Genomic DNA, 20,668 nt, shown 5'->3' with positions numbered 1-20,668 from the left:
CAGGAAAAACCCAGCAGCATTGCAGTTCTTGACACAAACCGGTGCACCTGACACCATACCCGTTTAAAAGGCACTTACAATTTTTGACATGCCCATTCACCCAGTCGATGTCATGGAAAGAGCAAGTGTTCTTAATGTTTTATACACTTAGTGTACGTATATACTGTATAAAAAAATATATATATTTTTTAAATCAGCAAAAAAAAAAAAAAAATCCTTAAAATTCTTGTCCAATCAGGACAATCACCTGAATAACTAATCTAGCGGTCCTATGTAACTGACGGACAATTATGTAAATGAGAAGTTCTGATATTTACACATGAATTAAGTGTTTAATGATTTACACAATAGAAAGAAAGAAAACATTGTAAATGATTCAGCACAGTCAGAAATAAACATGTCCATGAGAATTTGGGCAAATGAACAATGACCAAAACTTATAGCAATATCTCCAAGCATTACAGCAGGCACTCATCTAATTTCCTAAACGTTTTCTACGTTTTCTAATTTTCTAAAAGGCTTTCCAGAAACTCACCCGAGAACTTTTCACCCTACTGAATACATCCATGTTGTTCGTGATGTCTGAAAGCAGGAAGTTGCCCCACTGTGAATGACTGAGATCATATCACTGAGTCTACATCACAGCAGCATTAAGGCAAGCACTGCTGTCTTCACCTCCTTTCTTATTTCTGAAAGAGCGGTCTGAAGATTTACGAGACCGATCACGTGTTGCTGCCACACCATTACAGCTATGGTTTTTGTAGTGTCTTATGTCAGAAAAGCCCTTTCCACATCTCTTGCAATAATAAGGCCTAACTCCGGTGTGGACCTGCATGTGGGCTTTGACATTGTTGGCTTGGCTGAAACCTCTCCCGCAGACATCACATTTGAATGGCTTCTCTCCCGTGTGGACTCGCTCATGCCTTTTGAGATTGGTGTTGACTGCAAAAGTCTTGTCACAATAACTGCATTTGAAGGGCTTTTCACCTGTATGGGTTCGCTCATGTCCTTCTAGAGCTTGCCTAAGAACAAATTTCTTTTCACAGTATTTACAAGCGTAGGGCTTCACTCCACTGTGAAGTCTCATGTGATAGTCAAAAGTATGTTTATAGGCAAAGGTCTTTCCGCAAACAGAACAAGAGTATTGCTTTTGTCCTGTGTGAACTTGTTGATGGTTTTTCAGAGTTAGCATGGAGCTGAAGCCGTTCAAACATATGTCGCAACTGAATGGCTTTGTTGAGGTTCCCGCTCTCCTGGCGGTTCTCGCTCTCTCTCTTCTCTTTCGTTCCCTCTGTTTCTCTCCTTCAGCTGTGTGCCATTTTAGATGGTGCCGTCTCATTTGAAAATTGTACATAAAAGTCTTTCCACATAGGTCACACATAAATGGTTTGGTTGCCCCATGACGGTGCATGTGAGCTTTTAGGTCGGTGGACTGAAGGTAGCTTTTCCCACACACTTTACATTTGTACGGTCTCTCCCCTGTGTGAAGCACTTGGTGTCTCACAAGGTTTCCTTTATGGCCGAAAGCAGCTCCACATGTCTCACATGTAAATGCCTTCTCCCCTGTATGAACAACCATGTGGTTTTTGAGGCTGCTGCTTGTCATAAAACGCTTACCACACTCTGAACATGAGTGCGGCCGTACACCTGTATGTCGTCGCATATGAATACTAAGGCCACCATGCTGTCTGTAACTCTTTCCACATACAGCACAGCTGTATGGTTTTTCACCAGTGTGGATTCTCTCGTGCTCGATAAGCAGTTTCCTTGATGTGAAACCCTTGTCACAAGTCAGACACTTGAACGGTCTCTCCACTGCATGAACAAGCTGATGTCGTTTCAGATCTTTCTTGGTAGAGAATGTATTTCCACAGACTTTGCAACTGAACGTTTTTTCTCTGTGACGCAACATGTGATGTTCGAGCTGCTTGGACATTCTGAATGTTTTGCCACATTGACCACAAGCGAATGGCCTCTCTCCTGTGTGAATTAGCATGTGACGTACCAGCAAGCGGTTCAGACAGAAGTTCTTCTCACAAACGTCACACTTGAAGGGTCTTGGTTTACTTAGCTTGTGAGCTTCCAGTGACCCCTTCCTGCTGAAGGTCTTTTCACAAACATCACACTTGAAGGGTCTTGTGTGAGTTAGCTTGTGTTGTACCAGTAGGTTGTTCCGGCTGAAAGTCTTCTCACAAACATCACACTTGAAGCGTTTGGTTTCTTTGGATCGCATCCTTTTAGTAGTACTGCTGTTTTTCTGGCTTTCATGGCTGTCTCTCTTGTTGCTCTCTGGCAGAGCAGCTCTCATATCCTCAATGTTGGAGTCAGTGTCTCTTGGTGAAGGGTCTGTATTCAGTCCATGTGTGTCTCCCAGAGAGGAGTCACACTCCAACGAAGAAGTTTCTGTGGGTTTACTGCAAACCTTTGCAGGACCTAAAGATGAAAGAAATATGAGTATATACACACACATTAGAAAACTATAAATTAAATAGGTTTTACAAATTTGAGGATTATACTAAACTAATTTCATTAATTGAAAGTAAGTAGCCTCGTCTGAGCCAGAACGGCCCATAGGTCCGGAGCCTATAGAGTAGGGCTGGGCGATATGGCCTAAAAATCATCTATTTCTTCTAACTCATGGGCGATACACACTTTATATGTTCTCTAAATTAACTTTGTTGTACAATTAAAAGTAAAATACACTGCATTTCAAACAGTCAGCAATAATCTAATGAATTCAGGACTTCTGAAATTATACCTAGGCTATTAAAAAGCCTTCCACAAGACCCACTAATATTTTATCAAAATAGTTTAACCTGATTTTTGCAATAATCACTGATCTGGCTTTTAAGTCCGTCTATGAAAATGCCCTTTTGGTTAAACATTTAACCAGAACCACGCATAATCCAAATTTACTAATGACCAAGTTCTTGTAGTAGGCGTTATAGAAAATGAACACAGGTCTCAAACAATCTCAAGCCAAAGTGCTAGCAAATAGCCAGCTAACCTTTATATTTAAAGTCAAGCCAACTTGGATCCATTTGCTAGCGAACAAGGCAGAACAGTTGAATTGTTTTGAACACACCCTTCTGTCCATCTCCAACTGTTTAAAAGGATGCTAGCCTGTCCTCTTTGTTCAGATGTTGAAATCAAGTGGCGTACCTTATTTCTCAGAATGAGAAATAGTTGCCTATTCCTTATAATATAGTTTATGCTCATTGCACATTTATAAAACAGACTAGACATCTAGTATTACTGTATGTGGCTAAAATGCTGCTATCGGTACATAGTACCACAAGCAACAGAAACTGAGCATGTTTTCCAGAATCAATGTTCGTTGATACTCACGTTTTAATAGGTTATTCACACAATTTGAGTTGAGACATAAAAATGGTATCGTTAGACGTTAACTTCTCCTCTATTACAGTAAAATTGTGTCTCAGTGTCCACATGACCAGTCCTGTTGGACCAAACCTCAAATGCAAATAGAGTTGAAACCGCTTGTTGTCAGAGAGGAAGAAGTGATCTTTACTCTTTGTTGTTGTGAGTGTCAGGGGGAGGGGCTTGGTAGCAGGGGGAGAGTGTGCACACAGTACAGGGACGAGCGAAGGAGAAGTGACCAATAAGACAAATGCTCATAAAAATGGGAAATAAATTCAGCCTAGAGTCTTGCAATACAGGCATTTGGAACGCTGCACTAACACACGTTTGAATTCATTTGATATATTGCCCTGCCCTACTATAGAGCAAACTTTTATGTAGCATGAGGCATCTTGATGTACAAATACACTAGCTGGACAGGACGCTAGTCAAATTTCATTTGTCAAATAAATCTACCAATACATTAATTTATATATATATATTTTTTTACATGAGTGTTAAAATAAACATTCAGTTTTGGCCCATTTCCTTCCTAGTGAATAAGACCCTGGTCTGGTAACCATTATGCAAAATAGAATCCTCTTAAGGATTACCTGCAGAGACTGACATTGCGTTAGTGACCGGGTTTGCTTGACTGACATTCCCTGGCAATGTTGAAGCTTCTGTCATTCCAGACAACATTGGGAGACCTAAAAACATATCAATCATAATTACATTAAAACATGTTCAAAACGCTGCTTCGCTTTTACCTTTCTTTCCACAAAATGATGTGTGATGCAAGTCATGTAGGTCTAAATTGATACAAAAAACAGGCCAAGAACCCTTCTAGCTAACATGCTAGTCATAGCTAAAGCCTAGGCAGTAATGACTAGGTAGCTAGCTAGGTCTAGAACACTCACCAACTGGTGGAATTGCAAAAATCATTCCATTGAGCAGAATATGCGTGGGTCCTTTCGGTTCTGCTTGTGCCTGCATTTTAGCCAGTGATGCTCTATAATGTTCAGCCTTCTCAGTTAATGCCTTCATATCTTCATCCATCTGCTCCACCTTGGTTTTCAGAACTTCATCCATCTGCTCCACCTTGGTTTTCATATCTTCATCCATCTGCTCCACCTTGGTCTTCAGTTCATCGTTCTCATTTTGTAAACTTGAGGAGACCACTAGGAATAGTTGGCAGATTTTACGAATAGCCTCCCCTGTCACAAGATTCATAATTGTGCACAGCTGTGTAGAAAAAAAAGAAAAAAAAGGTTACCCAAGTAGATAGCTGTGCAGCCAGCTACACTGAAATGAAGAAGTGAAACCAGTAAGTTAGCTAGCTAGATGGGCTAGCAATATAACTCGCCAGCCTGTAGTCATAAAAACCGGAAAAGAGTTACCTCTGGTTCGTTCAGCCATTCCTATGGGGAAAGAATAGGGTTTTGGAATCAACACAGAAAAAAAGGTCTGAGGTTAACACAGGCTTAGGGGATCTTATACGTTTTGTTCTATGACATTATAGTCGTCGGTTAACCTGGCCTTTATGAACTATGAAGCCTTTGTGATTTCTGATAAATGCTTCAAAATTCACAAAAAGTTGTGTAACCTGATGAAGACTATCTCATAGAACAAAACGTATAAGAACTCATAAGCCTGTGTTTACCACAGACCTAACGTTTGGAATTAAACCAAAAACGCTACAAAGATCTCCATTAATTTCCCCATAGACTTTGTCCAACGAACCATGGCGGTGTTCGTGCCTACAAAAAGACGACATTACCAAAGACTGTACAGCATGAAGACAGGCAGAAACTGCTTCTCCAATAGAAATCCCCGATCACGCTTCTAGGCGATGGCATGGCGACGTTGGCTAGCTAAGTACATGCGCAGAAACGTCATCGGACCTAACGGTCGTCTCGCGCCAAACTGTGCATGTGCAGGCCATCATATCAAAAGCACTCCGATAAAGATGTTTTTGACTCAAATTAAAACTTGTCAGTTTGTCACTTTCAAAAGGTTGGAGTAATAACATGTTCAATTACTGAAGACAACTCAAATCTAGGTAGTGCCTAGATTTGTAAGAATTTTTCACTTCTCTCATTGACTTCTCAAACCGGTCTGCTTAATCTGTTTCACAAGTGCTCCCGGAAGTCTCGAGATGTTGCGCTTCTGGGTTTAGAAACTCTGGCATTACTATTGAATAAACAGAATATTCCTCATTTAAGTTAATATGCGTTAAATGGAATAGTAATTGAAATATGGACACTGACTGCAGGCCTATAACTTCTGACATGTAGCGTAATGTAATATTAACTTCTGCAGAATTATGTATACCTTGCAGTAAAATTATACAACAAATGTTTGTCTCGGGAACACTAGCGCAGAAATATGATTTCTTTCTTTCGGCATCTCGAGCAAATGCAAATGTAATGTGTTATCTTTGACACTTATGCAAGCAGACAGTATTTCAAACCCATACAATATGCACCCAAGACAAACTGAAGTCTTATCTGTAACGTGTTTCATCGTTTTCCCAGCCTTCCATTTCCTTAAAACCAGTCAAACTGATGACATTTGGACATTCTGCACAGGACCAACCTTTACACTGAGTTATTGCGTTTCCCCCCGTCCCTTAAACAAAACTGACAACTTTACCAGTGTTAACTAAATTACTAGTGCATTCATTGTATCAATGTAAGACATTCTGGTGAGCAATACTTTAGTCTTCTGGGGCAACATGTTATGACAGAAGAGAAGCTGCACGTATCAAACTATAGTTTGATACATGAAACCAAATGGAGTAAATTATAAAAATGGCGTAGAAAATGGCGTAAATTATAATATGGCCTAACAAATGGCGTAAATTATAATATGGCCTAGCAAATGGCGGAAATTATAAGCAGAAAGTTGTCTAAATTAGGGGTGAAAGTAGCCAGTAGGCTATACAGTCCAGATCGAACTGAGCAGGTAGCCTACTTTTTGAAGTGATTTGTTTGAAAACATCACACAACACCCATGATATGCAAAACAGGATACGATGTTTACATGCAACAGTATCAGCATATACCAGGCATCTTGTCCTGGTTTCTCATAACCGGGATATTGTAAACGGGATATGCTGTTTACATGTCAAATTGAAAACAGAACACTTGAGTATCCCGAATAATAACAGGACATTGGTGTGCATGTTAACATGGTCAATGAGAGAAGTGAAAAATGATTCCTTAGTGGTTCCTTTTCTTGAAATCTAAAATACACAACGCCGATGACTTTGATAACTTGACTGCTGATACCTTAAGAGTTGAGTAAAATGTTCCTTTAAGTAGCTGAACATGTTATTAAATCAGACCTCCTGAAAGTTACAAACTGACACGTTTTCATTTTCCGCGTTTATATTGAAGGGGTGTCTTTGATTTTACGGCATGCACATGCGCAGTTAGATGCGATGATCATTAGACCCGATGAGCTTAATGGTGCATTCAAGACAACTGGTGCCGCATTCAAAACAACTGGGAACTGGTAAAAATACGAGGAGAAATCATGAAGTCAGTAATCTTCAGTTCGGATCTCGAGAAAGAAGCCAGAGTTCGAGTCAAAACGATATTCCCAGTCGAAGCTTGTCTGAAGTCAGAAATTACTGAGTTACCAGTTCCGAGTTCCAAGTTCCCAGTTGTTTTGAACGCGGCATAGCTAGCCAACGTCACATTGACATCACTTACAAGCGTGATCGGGGATTTCTATAGGAGAAGCAGTTTCTGTCCATCTTTATACTGTACTGTCTTTGCTATTGCACTCTAGAGCTAACTTGCTAGCTAACGTAGTCATAGTTACGCCAAAGACTATCATAGTGGATAAACTACTAAATTAGCAAAGATTATGGATATACGGACAAGATACTTGTCTCCGCCCTAACAATTGAGTGAGATGCTATGCTACTAGGCCTCATGCTATAAATATGTACGTCCATTTCGAGACAACTCCGATGTTTTTTTTCTCTCTCACTGAGTTGCTGGTTTGTCAAGTGTCCTACTTATGCCAGTACAAAACTTCTTATCAAATAAACTTTTTTATGCCCAAATTCGACACTTATTGACAAAAACTCCTTGCTTGGTTGGCGAAAAAACGCTACATGCCGTAGGGAGTGTGACTTCCCGCCGAATTAGGCCTCTATTTACCTCTTCCTCTCTGCTATTAGACAACGTAACGTGTAACTAAATATTTGTTTTAATAATTGTTCTGTGTGGTGTAACTTTAGCTAGTCAGCTAAAGTTAGACGTTACGTAGCAAGCTCAACTCCGTCAATCACGTACCAATGACCGTTGCCAGAGATCCAGTCTTTGCTGTAGTGCAATTTGCACTGTAGGCTACTCACCTCTCTCTCCGGATTGCTAACGTTAGGGTAAGAGTTTGGCACGGTGGGCAGAAATCGGCTAATTTCTGTCATTGCCGTGTCAACGACAACGGCCATAATCGATGTTGTTTCTGACTGAAACCTATTATAACAAGTTGTAGCCATTTTGCGCTCAGACTGACTATTTTGAATTTGTGGCGTACAATCTACTAGAAACCCAGCACCTGCCAGCAATGAAGCTAGTTCAAATTTGGTCACGTGATCATACGCCTCATTCAAAATAAAAGTCGCCCGACTTGGAAATGCAAACAAATGTTTTGTCAATTAACAAAGATCTAAGTTTTACTGTATTATTTAAAAGTATATTGGTGACGCTTTTAATTATAATCCCCTGTGAAAAACAACACGGTTGGTGGGTTTAAAAGTTAACCAATGTCAAATAGGATTAACATGTTTGAAGAGAGCATTTTCATATCCACACGTCTGCTTCTGTACGGTTTCAAACTATAGAAGTTGTCAAAGTGAAAGGGGCGTTTCAGAATCCTCAGACCCAACACTAATAGTGCCACGTTCAAGACAACTCAAATGTCAGACTTGGAAACTCATTGTAGAAAGATGAGGCGAAACATATCACGAAGTGCCCTTGAGCAAGGCACTTAACCCTAATTGCTCCTGTAAGTTGCTCTGGATAAGAGCATCTGCTGAATAACTCAAATGTGTCATACCATTAAAGTTTGCATCATTGGGTACAGCTACTGTTACCTGAACCTAGATTTTATTTAATTAACTAGGCACGTAAATTAAGAACAAATTCTTATTTACAACGGCCTAACCTGGCCAAACACGGACAACGCTGGGCCAATTGTGCAACGCCCTATGGGACTCTCAATCGCGGCCGGATGTGATACAGCCTGGATTTGAACCAGGGATTGGTTCTTGCCTCTTGCATTGAGATACAGTGCCTTAGACTGCTGCGCAATTCGGGAGCCCAAATGCAGGATGATGAATGCAGGATGATGGTCAAGCTAAAACAAAATAATCTGAATCAATGGACTTGAAAACCATGCCAATGGAGGAAATAGATTTGTCTATCAAAGTGGAATCAATGAATGAAAACAAGATCATTATGGAACATCAAACAAGTCACTTAGATACAGGTCATGATGTTGATAATCAGACAGATGCTCATATAGAGGATGAAGGTGTCAGATTACCAGTAAAGACGCAACATCAATGTTCTTGGAAACCATGCCAATAGAAAAGCTGAAATTCTATTTCCTCTAAGTGGAATTAATTGTTGAAAATAAGATGAGTACAGCAACACAAACTAGTAACCTATATAATGATTATGATGTTGAAAATTCTGATAACAAACATAACTCAGAGGATGGGAGTGTCAGGTCATCAGTGAGATATGAAACAAATTCAACATTCTAAATCCGCTGCGGTCTATCAAAATGGAATAAGATGAAAGTGAATTTAGAATGAGTGAACAAAACATTAAGGACACCTGCTCTTTCCATGACATACCAGGGATCATCAACTAGACTGAGCCACGTACCGATTTCTGTTCTTGAGCGGATGGTCGGGCAGCCGGAACATAATTACAAATCATTTGTAATGTCAAATCGACTGCAAGAAGCCCAAACAGATATAATATTTCACTAAAATAGTTTAAAAACTTGCTTACATTTGTATACGATCACATCTCTGTTGTGTGGGAACATTTGGGAACAGACTTCCAAAATTAAATTCAACTAGAGCTGATTTCCTGGTGTTTAGTCTTTTATATCCAACAATGAAAACTTTTTTTTTGCTCAGCAAACTTGGGGGGCCAAATAAAGCCATCCGTGGGTCTCCAGTTGGGCAACCTTGAGATAGCTTGACCAGGTGAAAGAAATTGAGGGTGAATGGGCAAGACAACACATTTAAGTGCCTTTGAATGTGGTATGGAAGTATGTGCCAAATGCACTGTTTTGTGTCAAAAACTGCAACGCTGCTGGGTTTTTCACACTCAACAGTTTCCTGTGTGTATTAAGAATGGTCCACCAGCCAAAGGACATCCAGCCAATTTGACACAACTGTAGGAAGCATTGGAGTCAACATGGGCCAGCATCCCTGTGATACGCTTGACAGTTTGTAGAGTCCATACCCTGACAAATTGAAGCTGTTCTGAGGGCATAAGGGGTGTGATGCAACTCAATATTAGGAAGGTGTCCTTAATATTTTGTACACTCAGGGGCGATTTCGCAGACACAGATTAAGCCTAATCCTAGACTAACTGCATTTAAACTGGACTAACTGAATTGGCTTTTCTCAGACATGGTTTAATAGTCTGACTTGCCCTAGTCTAGATTCGAAAAAAGTCAGATTTCCAGAAGGACTATTACAGTTAATCTAGATCTAAGTGAAAGCTTACATTAAACCTGTCCAGAAGTAGGTTTAACTTCAGATTAATGGATGTTGGCCCCCAGGTTCACCTTGACTCCCGAGTGGCGCAGCGGTCTAAAGCACTGCATCTCAGTGCTAGAGTCACTACAGACCCTGGTTCGATTTCAGGCTGTATCACAACCGGCCGTGATTGGGAGTCCCATAGGGCGGTGTCTGGGTTAGGCCGTAAGTAACAATTTGTTCTTAACCGACTTGCCTAGTGAAAGCCAGGGCTTTCATCTGACTCTTTACAGAAGGCCCATCCCTCCTAGTACTTATCACCTTGAAATTTTTAGCATCTTGGACCTTTATTGTGAAACAGGAGATTTGTGTGGTGTAAGTGAACCAACTATATTCCTAATAGTCTACAAAGCTTTATGTGAACTGTAATAAAGCCCTTTTGTGGGGGCAAACTCATTCTGATTGGCTGGGCCTGGCTCCCCAGTGGGTGGTCCTATGCCCTCCCAGGCCCACCCATGGCTGCACCCCCGCCCAGTAATGTGAAATCCATAGATTAGGGCCAAATGAATTTATTTCAATTGACTGATTTCCTTATATGAACTGCAACTCAGTAAAATCTTTGACATTATTGCATGTTGCATTTAGATTTTTGTTCAGTATAATTAGGCTTCAAAGATTAACTGGTTAGTCCTTACTTACCTTAGTCTGAGACGCCCTAGTCTACAACCAATTAATCTGAAGTCAAGCATCAGTTCCAGATAATAAAAATGTCACAATAAATTATACCATCATAAAAAAGTAAGACAATGAGAATACATGGGGACTAATGCAGATACAACTCAAGAATCGAGTCCTAAATGTAGTATTTAAAAACCATAAATGCAGTGTTGCAAATAAAAGGAGATCCAATGCACTTCTCCTCAAGCTAAAAGGCTACTTCTCCCAAAAGTAACTTGAAATGGAAGTAACTAACCAAACAAGGTAAAGACATTCTTAAGTCTCTTACAAAAGGAAAAATAGTACACCAAGGTGAACAGCTTAAAGCTGGACATTAAATCATGGGCATTCATATGGAGTTGGTCACCCCTTTGCTGCTATAACAGCCTCCACTCTTCTGGGAAGGCTTTCCACTAGATGTTGGAACAATGCTGCAGGGATTTGCTTCCATTCAGCCACAAGAGCATTAGTCCCCGCAGCAATGTTCCAACATCTAGTGGAAAGCCTTCCCGGAGAGTGGAGGGTGGCTGGTATAGCAGCAAAGGGGGGGACCAACTCCATATTAATGCCCATGAATTTGTAATGAGATGTGACATGAGCAGGTGTCCCACATACCTTTGGTCATGTACAGTATTTCCACACTATGAGGTTGGAATAATAGTGTGAGAATGATAATTCCCTTTTAGAGTAAGAGTTGTTTGAAAAGACCGGCTGACATTTCAGCCTGTTTTGGTGGGATGGAGTTTCTGGCGGCCTGATGATAAATGAGTTAATAGACCAATAAGGAAGAGTTCCAAACCTCTGCCAATAACAACAGTTTCTCTCCCCACTCCGACAGCCCAAGCAAAATTCTTGCTTGAGAAATTGCTCATTGCTAAAAAGCTATTTTAAAATAAATATTTTTGACCATTTTAATTGAAAACAAGCAAAATGAGGTACTTCAATTGTTACCAAGAAATTATATGATATTGATATAAAAACAGCCGAATTGGACCTTTAAAAACAAGAATTCTTTCAAAATTCTTGCCCAATCAGGACAATCACCCGAATAACTAATCTAGCAGTCCTATGTAGCTGACGTACAAAGTATTAAATGTGTAGTTCTGATATTTTCACATGAATTAGGTGTTTAAGGATTTATACAATAGGAAAAAAATAACACATGGTAAATGATTGAGCACAGTCAGAAATATACAACGTCTCCATGATAATGTGGGCTCATAAACATTGACTAAGACTTATAGCAAAATCTCCAAGCATTACGGCAGATATGCATCTCATTTCCTACGAGGCTTTCGGGAAACTCACCCGAGAACTTTTCACCCTGCTGAATACATCCATGTTGTTCCTGATGTCTGAAAGCAGGAAGTTGCCCCACTGTGAATGATAGAGATTATATCACTGAGTCTACATCACAGCAGCATTAAGGCAAGCACTCCTGTCTCTACCTCCTTTCCTTCTTCTGAAAGTACGGTCAGAAGGTTTACGAGACTGATTGCGTGTCGCTGCCACACCATTACAGCTATGGTTTTTGTAGTGTCTTATGTCAGAAAAGCCCTTTCCACACCTCTTGCAATAATAAGGCCTAACTCCAGTGTGGACCTGCATGTGGGCTTTGACATTGTTGGCTTGGCTGAAACCTCTCCCGCAGACGTCACATTTGAATGGCTTCTCTCCCGTGTGGACTCGCTCATGCCTTTTGAGATTGCTGTTGACTGAGAAAGTCTTGTCACAATAACTGCATTTGAAGGGCTTTTCACCTGTATGGGTTCGCTCATGTCCTTTGAGAGCTTGCTTAAGAATGAATTTTCTTCCACAGTATTTACATTCATGGGGCTTCTCTCCACTGTGAAGTTTCATGTGATAGTCCAAAGTATTTTTATAGGCAAAGGTCTTTCCGCAAACAGAACAAGAGTATTGATTTTGTCCTGTGTGAACTTGTTGATGGTTTTTCAGAGTTAGCATGGAGCTGAAGCCATTCAAACATACATCACAACTGAATGGCTTTGTCGAGGTTCCCACTCCCCCAGGAATGTTCTCTCCTTCAGCTGTGTGCCATTTTATATTGTGCTGTCTCATTTGGTAATTGTAAATGAAAGTCTTTCCACATAGGTCACACATAAATGGTTTGGTTGCCCCATGATGGTGCATGTGAGCTTTTAGGTCGGTGGACTGAAGGTAGCTTTTCCCACACACTTTACATTTGTACGGTCTCTCCCCTGTGTGAAGCACTTGGTGTCTCTGAAGGTTTGCTTTATGGCCGAAAGCAGCTCCACAGGTCTCACATGTAAATGGCTTCTCCCCTGTATGGATTACCTTGTGGTTTTCAAGGCTGGATTTAGTTATAAAGCTCTTACCACACTCCAAGCATAAGTGTGGACGTTCGCCTGTATGTCGTCGCATATGAATACTTAGGTCATAAGACAGTCTGTAACTCTTCCCACATTCAGCGCAGCTGTGTGGTTTTTCACCGGTGTGGATTCTCTCGTGCCCCATAAGCACGGCCCTTGATGTGAAACCTTTTCCACAAGTCAGGCACTTGAACGGTCTCTCCAAGGCATGAACAAGCCGATGTTGTGTCAGATCTTTCTTGGTAGGGAATATACTTTCGCAAACTTTGCAACTGAATGTTTTTTCTCTGTGACGCAACATGTGATGTTCAAGCTGCTTGGACATTCTGAATGTTTTGCCACATTGACCACAAGCGAATGGCCTCTCTCCTGTGTGAAGTAGCATGTGACGTACAAGCAAGCGGTTCAGGTTGAAGACCTTGTCACAAACATCACACTTGAAGGGTCTTGTGTGACTTAGCTTGTGAGCTTCCAGTAACCCCTTCCTGGTGAAGGTCTTCTGACACACATCGCACTTGAAGGGTCTTGTGTGCGTTAACTTGTGAACTCTCAACAACTCTTTCTTGCTGAAGGTCTTCTCACAAACATCACACTTGAAGCGTTTGGTTTCTTTGGATCGTGTCCCTTTAGTATTGCTGTTTTTCTGGCTTTCATGGCCGTCTCTCCCGTTGCCCTCTGGCAGAGCAGCTCTCATATGCTCAACGTTGGATTCAGTGTCTCTTGGTGAGGGGTCTGTATTCAGTCCATCTGTGTCTCCCAGAGAGGAGTCACACTCCAACGAAGAAGTTTCTGTGGGTTTACTGCAAACCATTGCAGGACCTAAATATAAAAAGGAATATGATGACACACATTGTAAAACTATGGCCCAAGTTAAGAGGACATAAGAAAACAAAGTTGTCCAAAACCAATTTGGTTAACCTCTCTAGGATAGGGGGCAGCATTTTCACATTTGGATGAAAAGCATACCCAAATTCAACTGCCAGCTACTCATCCCCAGAAGATAAGATATGCATATTGTTAGTAGATTTGGATAGAAAACACTCTGAAGTTTCTAAAACTGTTTGAATCATGTCTGAGTATAACAGAACTAATTTAGCAGGCGAAACCCCGAGGACAAACCATTCAGATTTTTTTATTTTTTTAGGTCACTTTTCAATTGATTTTCATTGGGAATCCAGATTTCTAATTGACCTTCTGCAGTTCCTACCGCTTCCACTGGATGTCAACAGTCTTGAGAAATTGGTTGAGGGTTTTTCCTTTGTGTAATGAAGAAGTAGCCCTGTTCAGAACGAGAGTCGAGTGAAGTGTACTTTTTGTTTGAGGCGCGTAACCAGAAAGCATACAGTTTGTTTTATTCCTGTATTGAACACAGATCATCCCGTCTTAAATGTTTTGATTATTTATGTTAAAAAATACCTAAAGTTGTATTACAAAAGTAGTTTGAAATGTTTTGGCAAAGTTTACAGGTAACCTTTGAGACATTTTGTAGCCACGTTTGAGCAAGTTGGAACTGGTGTTTTTCTGGATCAAGCGCGCCAAATAAATTGACATTTTGGATATATATCGACGGAATTAATCGAACAAAAAGGACCATTTGTGATGTTTATGGGACATATTGGAGTGTCAACAACAGCAGCTCGTCAAAGGTAAGGCATGAATTATATTTTTATTTCTGCATCTTTTGTCGCGCCTGCAGGGTTGAAATATGCTTCTCTCGCTTTGTTTACAATGTTGCTATCCTCAGAAAATAGCATCGTTTGCTTTTGCCTAAAAGCCTCTTTGAATTCTGACATGTTGGCTGGATTCACAACCAGTGTAGCTTTAATTTGGTATCTTTCATGTGTGATTTAATGAAAGTTTGATTTTTATAGTATTTTATTTGAATTTGGCGCGCTGCATTTTCTCTGGCTTTTGGCCAAATGAGACAGTAGCGTTCCGCCTAAACTCAGATTTTTGTGTAACATGAAGTCCTATGAGTGTCATCTGATGAAGATCATCAAAGATTAGTGATTAATTTGAACTCTATTTCTACTTTTTGTTACTCCTCTCTTTGGCTGGAAAAATGGCTGTGTTTTTCTGTGGCTATGTACTGACCTAACATAATCGCAAGGTGTGCTTTTGCCGTAAATCCTTTTTGAAATCAGACATGTTGGCTGGATTAACGAGAAGTTTATCTTTAAAATGGTGTATAATAATTGTATGTTTGAGGAATTTTAATTATGAGATTTCTGTTTTGAATTTGGCGCCCTGCAATTTCACTGGCTGTTGGTTAGGTGGGACGCTACCGTCCCACATATCCCAGAGAAGTTAATTAGTCAAATAAAAATCAACTAATATATGGCAATATTTAGCAACAAAACGAACACAAGCGTTTCTTTGACAAGTTCAGGTAGTCACCGTTTTGGTTCCTAGTGTCCTGCTGAATGCTGGAGCGCATTCAGCAGGACACAACGGGGTGCAACATTTGATTCAACAGAAACAGCGCTGTTCTGAACGACCAGAATGTTGTGATTAAGTTGGCCCAGAGGGTGATTGTTTGCGGCACAAGTTTTGCGATTTGAAACAGTCACATATTGATCAGGCCAAACCCACTTGACCCACCAAACATAACTAAAAGATTGAAGAATAGCACATGCACCATTCAGGGAAAACATGTAGTTTAAGTACAACCCATCACGCAGCCAACAAACATTAAACCGTAGACAACATTTAACTAAATTGAATGCACCTCTGGTTTGTCAACAATTATTCAAATGAACACCAACTTGAGGATATTACCTGCACGGACTGATGTTGCGTTAGACACAGGGTTTGCTTGACTGACATTCCCTGGCAATGCTGAACCCGCTGTCATTCCAGGCAACACTGGGAGATCTAAAAGTAACATGCAATATTACATTGAAATATTTACAACACTTTTCCCTTTCTTTCCACACAGTGTGTGATGTAAGTTGATAAACAAAACTATTAAATATACAGGGGGAAAAAATAAGTTAACTAACTTGCTATAGACAGTAATGACTGTAGGTCTATAACACTCACCAAGTGGTTTAATTGCAAAGATGATTCCATTGTGCAGAACATGGGTAGGTCCTTTCGGTTCTGCTTGTGCCTGCACTTTAGCTAGAGACATTCTATAATGTTCAGCCGTCTCAGTTATTGTCTTCATATCTTCCTCCATCTGCTCCATCTTGGTCTTCAGTTTCCCATTTTCATTTTGTAGACGTGAGGAGGCCACGAGGAATAGTTGGCAGATTTTACGAATAGCCTCCCCCATCACCAGATTCATTATGGTGCAAAGCTGTAGAGAAATTTTAAAAAGTAAACTGGTTAGCTAGCTACTACACTGAACAAAAATACAAAACACAACATGTATGGTGTTGGTCCCATGTTTCATGAGCAGAAATAAAATATTCCATAAATGTTCCATATGCACAAAAAGCTTATTTCTCTCAAATTGTGCACAAATCTGTGAGCATTTCTCCTTTGCCAAGATAATCCATCCACCTGACAGGTGTGGCATATCAAGAAGGTGATTAACAGCACGATCATTACACAGGTGCACCTTGTGCTGGGGACAATAAAAGGCCACCTCCAATGTCATTTAAGAGAATTTGGCAGTACGTCCAACAGGCTTCACAACCGCAGACCACGTCAGCCCAGGACCACCAACACACATCTGGCTTCTTCACCTGTGGGATTGTCTGAGACCAGCCACCCAGACAGCTGATGAAACTGTGGGTTTGCACAAGCAAACTATTTCCTCAAACTGCCAGAAATCGTCTCTGGGAAGCTTATATGCGTGCTCGTTGTCCTTACCAGGGTCTTGACCTGACTGCAGTTTGGAGTCGTAACCAACTTCAGTGGGCAAATGCTCACCTTCGATGGCCACTGGCACGCTGGAGAAGTGTAAAACACTTTCCTGTGGATATTAGACTACCTAACAGTATACAGCCAGCCACAGCAGAGGATGTGAAACCATAGCTACCTAGCAAGTTAGTAACATAGCTTAGGGCTTTGCCAGAAGATGCTGACCCTACTGTTAAGCTTGTTTACACCGAGTTGCACTGGGGTCGAATGCAATCATGGTTACATTAAGACACCTCAATTCTGGGATGGGACATGCACATTTGACCTTTATCCACACTGCGAAATTGAACAGATTGAAATACTGCTAGTAGAAAAGAGCCCAAAGCTCAATCTGAACATTAACACTAGTCTCTTGATATCTGGTTAAATTGATAAGCACCTTGATTGGGCTTGGTTCATGCTCCCACAGGGCCATATCTCCATGTTACAGCGCTTGTTTACGTGAGACAAAAAGCTACCACCTGTGATAATAAGCTATCTAGCATGCTCCGAACACCTGTGTAAGCGTAACTCGGGGAGTGTAGTTTCGTTGGTGTAGTTTCGTTCCAGCTGTATGGCTCTATGCAAAACTGCTACAGTATGTAAATGTTTTATTTGAAGGATTTTTTTCTCGCTGATGAAAGATACATTACATTTTTCGAAAGCCATATTGCAAGCGATTATTGACGTTTCTAAACGTTATAACAGCGCTTCGGGATTGTTCACATGTAGTAGTGGGCGAAGCTAATGCCTGACAACTAGGCGGCATTCCGCCTTCTCCCTAGTTTTCGGGAGCTAATGCCGCGTTCACGTCCTAGTCGGAAATAGGAGACTCGGAAATTAGACTTGCAACCTGGTTTAAATTACACGTGCCTCGTTCAACCAATTATCAAGTCGGAAATGTCCGAGTTTCCTAGCTCCGACTAGGACAAGAACGCGGCATAAGGTATAGCAGTAGTGACGTTACCTAGCTAAACCATTGAGAAAGCTAGTTATCTAAAACTTTTGTTCGACGTTAACTGTAGTCACTACGCACCGGTCATCACGCTGCTCAGTAGAGTATTTGTCAGCGCTCACCTCTCTCTCAGAGTTACTGCAGTCGTTAGCGTCCGAGTGTTGCGCGTTTGAAAGATGGCTAATTTCTTTCATTACAGTCTCGACGACAAAAGCCATAATCGATGTTGTTTCTGACTGGAACATATTGTAAGTTGACATTTCGCCCTCAGACTCATTCACGTAACGTTAAAATATATAGCTAGCTACATGTGATAGCTAGCATTTTTTTTTGCTACCGCTGTGAAGCAGGCAATAACAGAAATATTTGAAGAAACGAGGATTCTTCGATGACGTTTAACGGCGGTTGGTATCCAATAAATGTTGCATTACCGCCATCTACTAGACCGGAGTACAACTCCCTTATACTTTGCTTGAAATAAATACATACCCTACCATTAACACTACACTCTGAAAATTATTTTAAAAATAACACCATTCTACTCCACTATTTTAAATCTATTTAGTCCTACCTTAGGCCAACAACCTGGGCACCACTGCTTAACACACCCTGTAATTTGTCATATGTCAAGTCTTGCACACCCAAATACCTCTCCGCATCTGCCACCACAACCTACATTTTCGGAGACTTACGTTCTATCCCTGCAGTACAGTTGATAACCATTGCTATAAATGCTAAAGATCAAATCTCACTGAAACATATCACTTGTTGGCCTATCCCTCTGTACTGGTACAGATCTACTACTCACACCACTCCTCTCAGGATCCCTCCCCCTTGACCCATCTTACTCTACTTTCTTCACTGTCTCAGCATATGACAACTTCTGCACTACTCTAACCCTGGAAACCTCAACCTGCCTCTCTCGCACAGGACATTTCTGATCCCCAGCCACATGGGCACCCCTACAATTAACACATACCACTACCTTCCCCAATGCTACACATTCCTTTGTCTCATGCCCTTCTGCACACCTAGGAACCTCTCTACTACACACTGCTGCCGCATGCCCATAAATGTGACACCTGTAACAACGTAATGTATTCAGCACAAAAGCTTGTACAGGATAACGTATATATCCTAACATCACTGTCGGGCAAAGCCTCAACATAAAAACTCAAAAGAACAGACTCTTCTGTTTCACCAGTCACGCCACCCTGTGTGTCGCAGCAAACGACAAGCATCACAAACACCGGGAATCTTCCTCTTCAGTTGGTCAACTTTTACATTGACTGCTACAACAGTAATCACTCCTTTCAATGGTGCCCTTTTTCTTGAGAGCAAAACCATTCACATTTCTTGCTCCCATTCGTTTAAGCGCAGTGTCATCTCCCTCTGACCAACAGAAACACAAACAATTATTATGACCACTTCTGGTTACCCTCACCGATTCCACAGCACCCAACTCTGTTTTTAGCCACCCTGCAACCACAAATGGATCAGCCAAAAGGCAGGGTCCACTTTTTCCAAAAACTTCACTCCTACTGTCAGACATATTTATCCTGACCCTCAGTGCAAGCCTCGGGCTCCGAGAACTTCACACCTACCACCTCCGATACTTCGACCTCATTCACTTCCATTTCTCCTCCTGTCTTCAGCTCACTCTGCTACTTTCTACCATCCTTTAACAAACCATCTCCCTATTTTCTGCCATTTTTAACCGACTCAAGCTCACCCTCTTCCTCCCTCAGACCTCTGCCTCGCTTTTTCCCTTCATTCCTCCTTCGTATTCCAAGTATACGTCTCCTTATGATAATACTGCACATCTCCTGACACGTCTTGTTCTTGCCTTCTCAAGGGACGCCATTTAACCGGCTGTCACAATCTCCATACAATCAGCACAAACCCCTCAAACCCCTAAGTGTATCCCACTTATAAAGCAGCTGCTTCGTCTTGATGTTCTTCTTTATCAAAAGCTACCACAACACTTTTCCATTTCAAACAAGCGCACTCTTCCAACCACCGTCTCGCTTCATGCTTCTCCCCAAGAAATGAGGATGGTAATCTCATTGGTTAATAAATGGAGGAATGTATAATGCCTGCCCAGCATACTATCAACCAATCACGTTCACGTTGTCATGGTGTGTCACGGTGTTGCTAAATTAATCATCACGAAAACCCTTGTAAAAAGCTAGGGTATAGTCACAGATAGAACAATGAGATTAGATTCAAAACAATTGGGAACTCGGAAATCTCACACTTCCGAGCATTCAAAACAACTGGGAAAAATGGATTTGAAAGGTCATCCAACTTGGAATTCTAACCAGGGAACTCGGGCCTCTTTCTAAGGCTCTGATCTGAAGATCACTGACGTCATGATTTGACCTCGTATTAATACGAATCGAGTTTAGGTTCACCATCTCTTAATTTCTTAAAATACTTATTGCAAAGATTTTTTTTATAACTAAACCAAGATAGACCACAGCCTGTCGTTTCCAATGGGAACAAATTAGTCATAGTGGGCAGAACAAGCAAGGAGGGGCAAAGCCAAACACGAGCTAGTGAGATTCTATTGGCCCGTTCTAGCATCATCTGTATACAGTATTTCCATTACAGATCGCCTACTCTGAAGTGCGCTTGTGCAATAACTTAATTAGCCCTTGCACTCTTTCGAAACAACGCAATTTTTTACAACGT

General features: G+C 41.0%; 1 protein-coding gene across 11 annotated transcripts; it reads right to left on the bottom strand.

Annotated features, from left to right (window-relative positions):
- Nucleotides 1-304: 304 nt before the first annotated feature.
- Nucleotides 305-19,713, bottom strand: LOC111961902 (zinc finger protein 665). 11 transcript variants are annotated; one of them, XM_023984552.2, is made up of 6 exons: nt 16,213-16,303; nt 15,949-16,044; nt 12,128-12,196; nt 4,281-4,605; nt 3,975-4,070; nt 305-2,433 (listed from the first exon to the last, which is right to left on the bottom strand). In XM_023984552.2, exons 2-6 carry the CDS (start codon nt 15,994-15,996, stop codon nt 635-637), a joined length of 2,337 nt encoding a protein of 778 aa, XP_023840320.1. In that variant the 5' UTR covers nt 15,997-16,044; nt 16,213-16,303; the 3' UTR covers nt 305-634. The 11 variants fall into 11 exon arrangements, with proteins under 11 accessions (XP_023840320.1, XP_023840322.1, XP_023840318.1 ...); XM_023984554.2 differs by lacking the exon at nt 12,128-12,196 and having other exon boundaries at nt 16,213-16,363; XM_023984550.2 differs by lacking the exons at nt 12,128-12,196; nt 15,949-16,044; nt 16,213-16,303 and adding exons at nt 4,761-4,781; nt 7,733-8,484.
- Between the last annotated feature and the right edge of the window lie 955 nt (nt 19,714-20,668).

This window comes from Salvelinus sp. IW2-2015, linkage group LG4q.1:29 (assembly GCF_002910315.2).
Source record: "Salvelinus sp. IW2-2015 linkage group LG4q.1:29, ASM291031v2, whole genome shotgun sequence".
Lineage (NCBI taxonomy): Eukaryota > Metazoa > Chordata > Actinopteri > Salmoniformes > Salmonidae > Salvelinus > Salvelinus sp. IW2-2015.
This window is presented reverse-complemented; position numbering and strand designations above follow the sequence as displayed.

What these genes read in the sequence shown, in the direction of transcription:
- LOC111961902 (XM_023984550.2), bottom strand. Translation starts at nt 7,876, where the DNA reads ATGGCTACAACTTGTTATAATAGGTTTCAGTCAGAAACAACATCGATT. An exon ending in TTAGCAATCCGGAGAGAGAG is followed by an intron (nt 4,782 to 7,732) that starts GTGAGTAGCCTA and finishes CTTTCCCCATAG; the next exon opens with GAATGGCTGAACGAACCAGA. An exon ending in AATGGCTGAACGAACCAGAG is followed by an intron (nt 4,606 to 4,760) that starts GTAACTCTTTTC and finishes TTTTCTACACAG; the next exon opens with CTGTGCACAATTATGAATCT.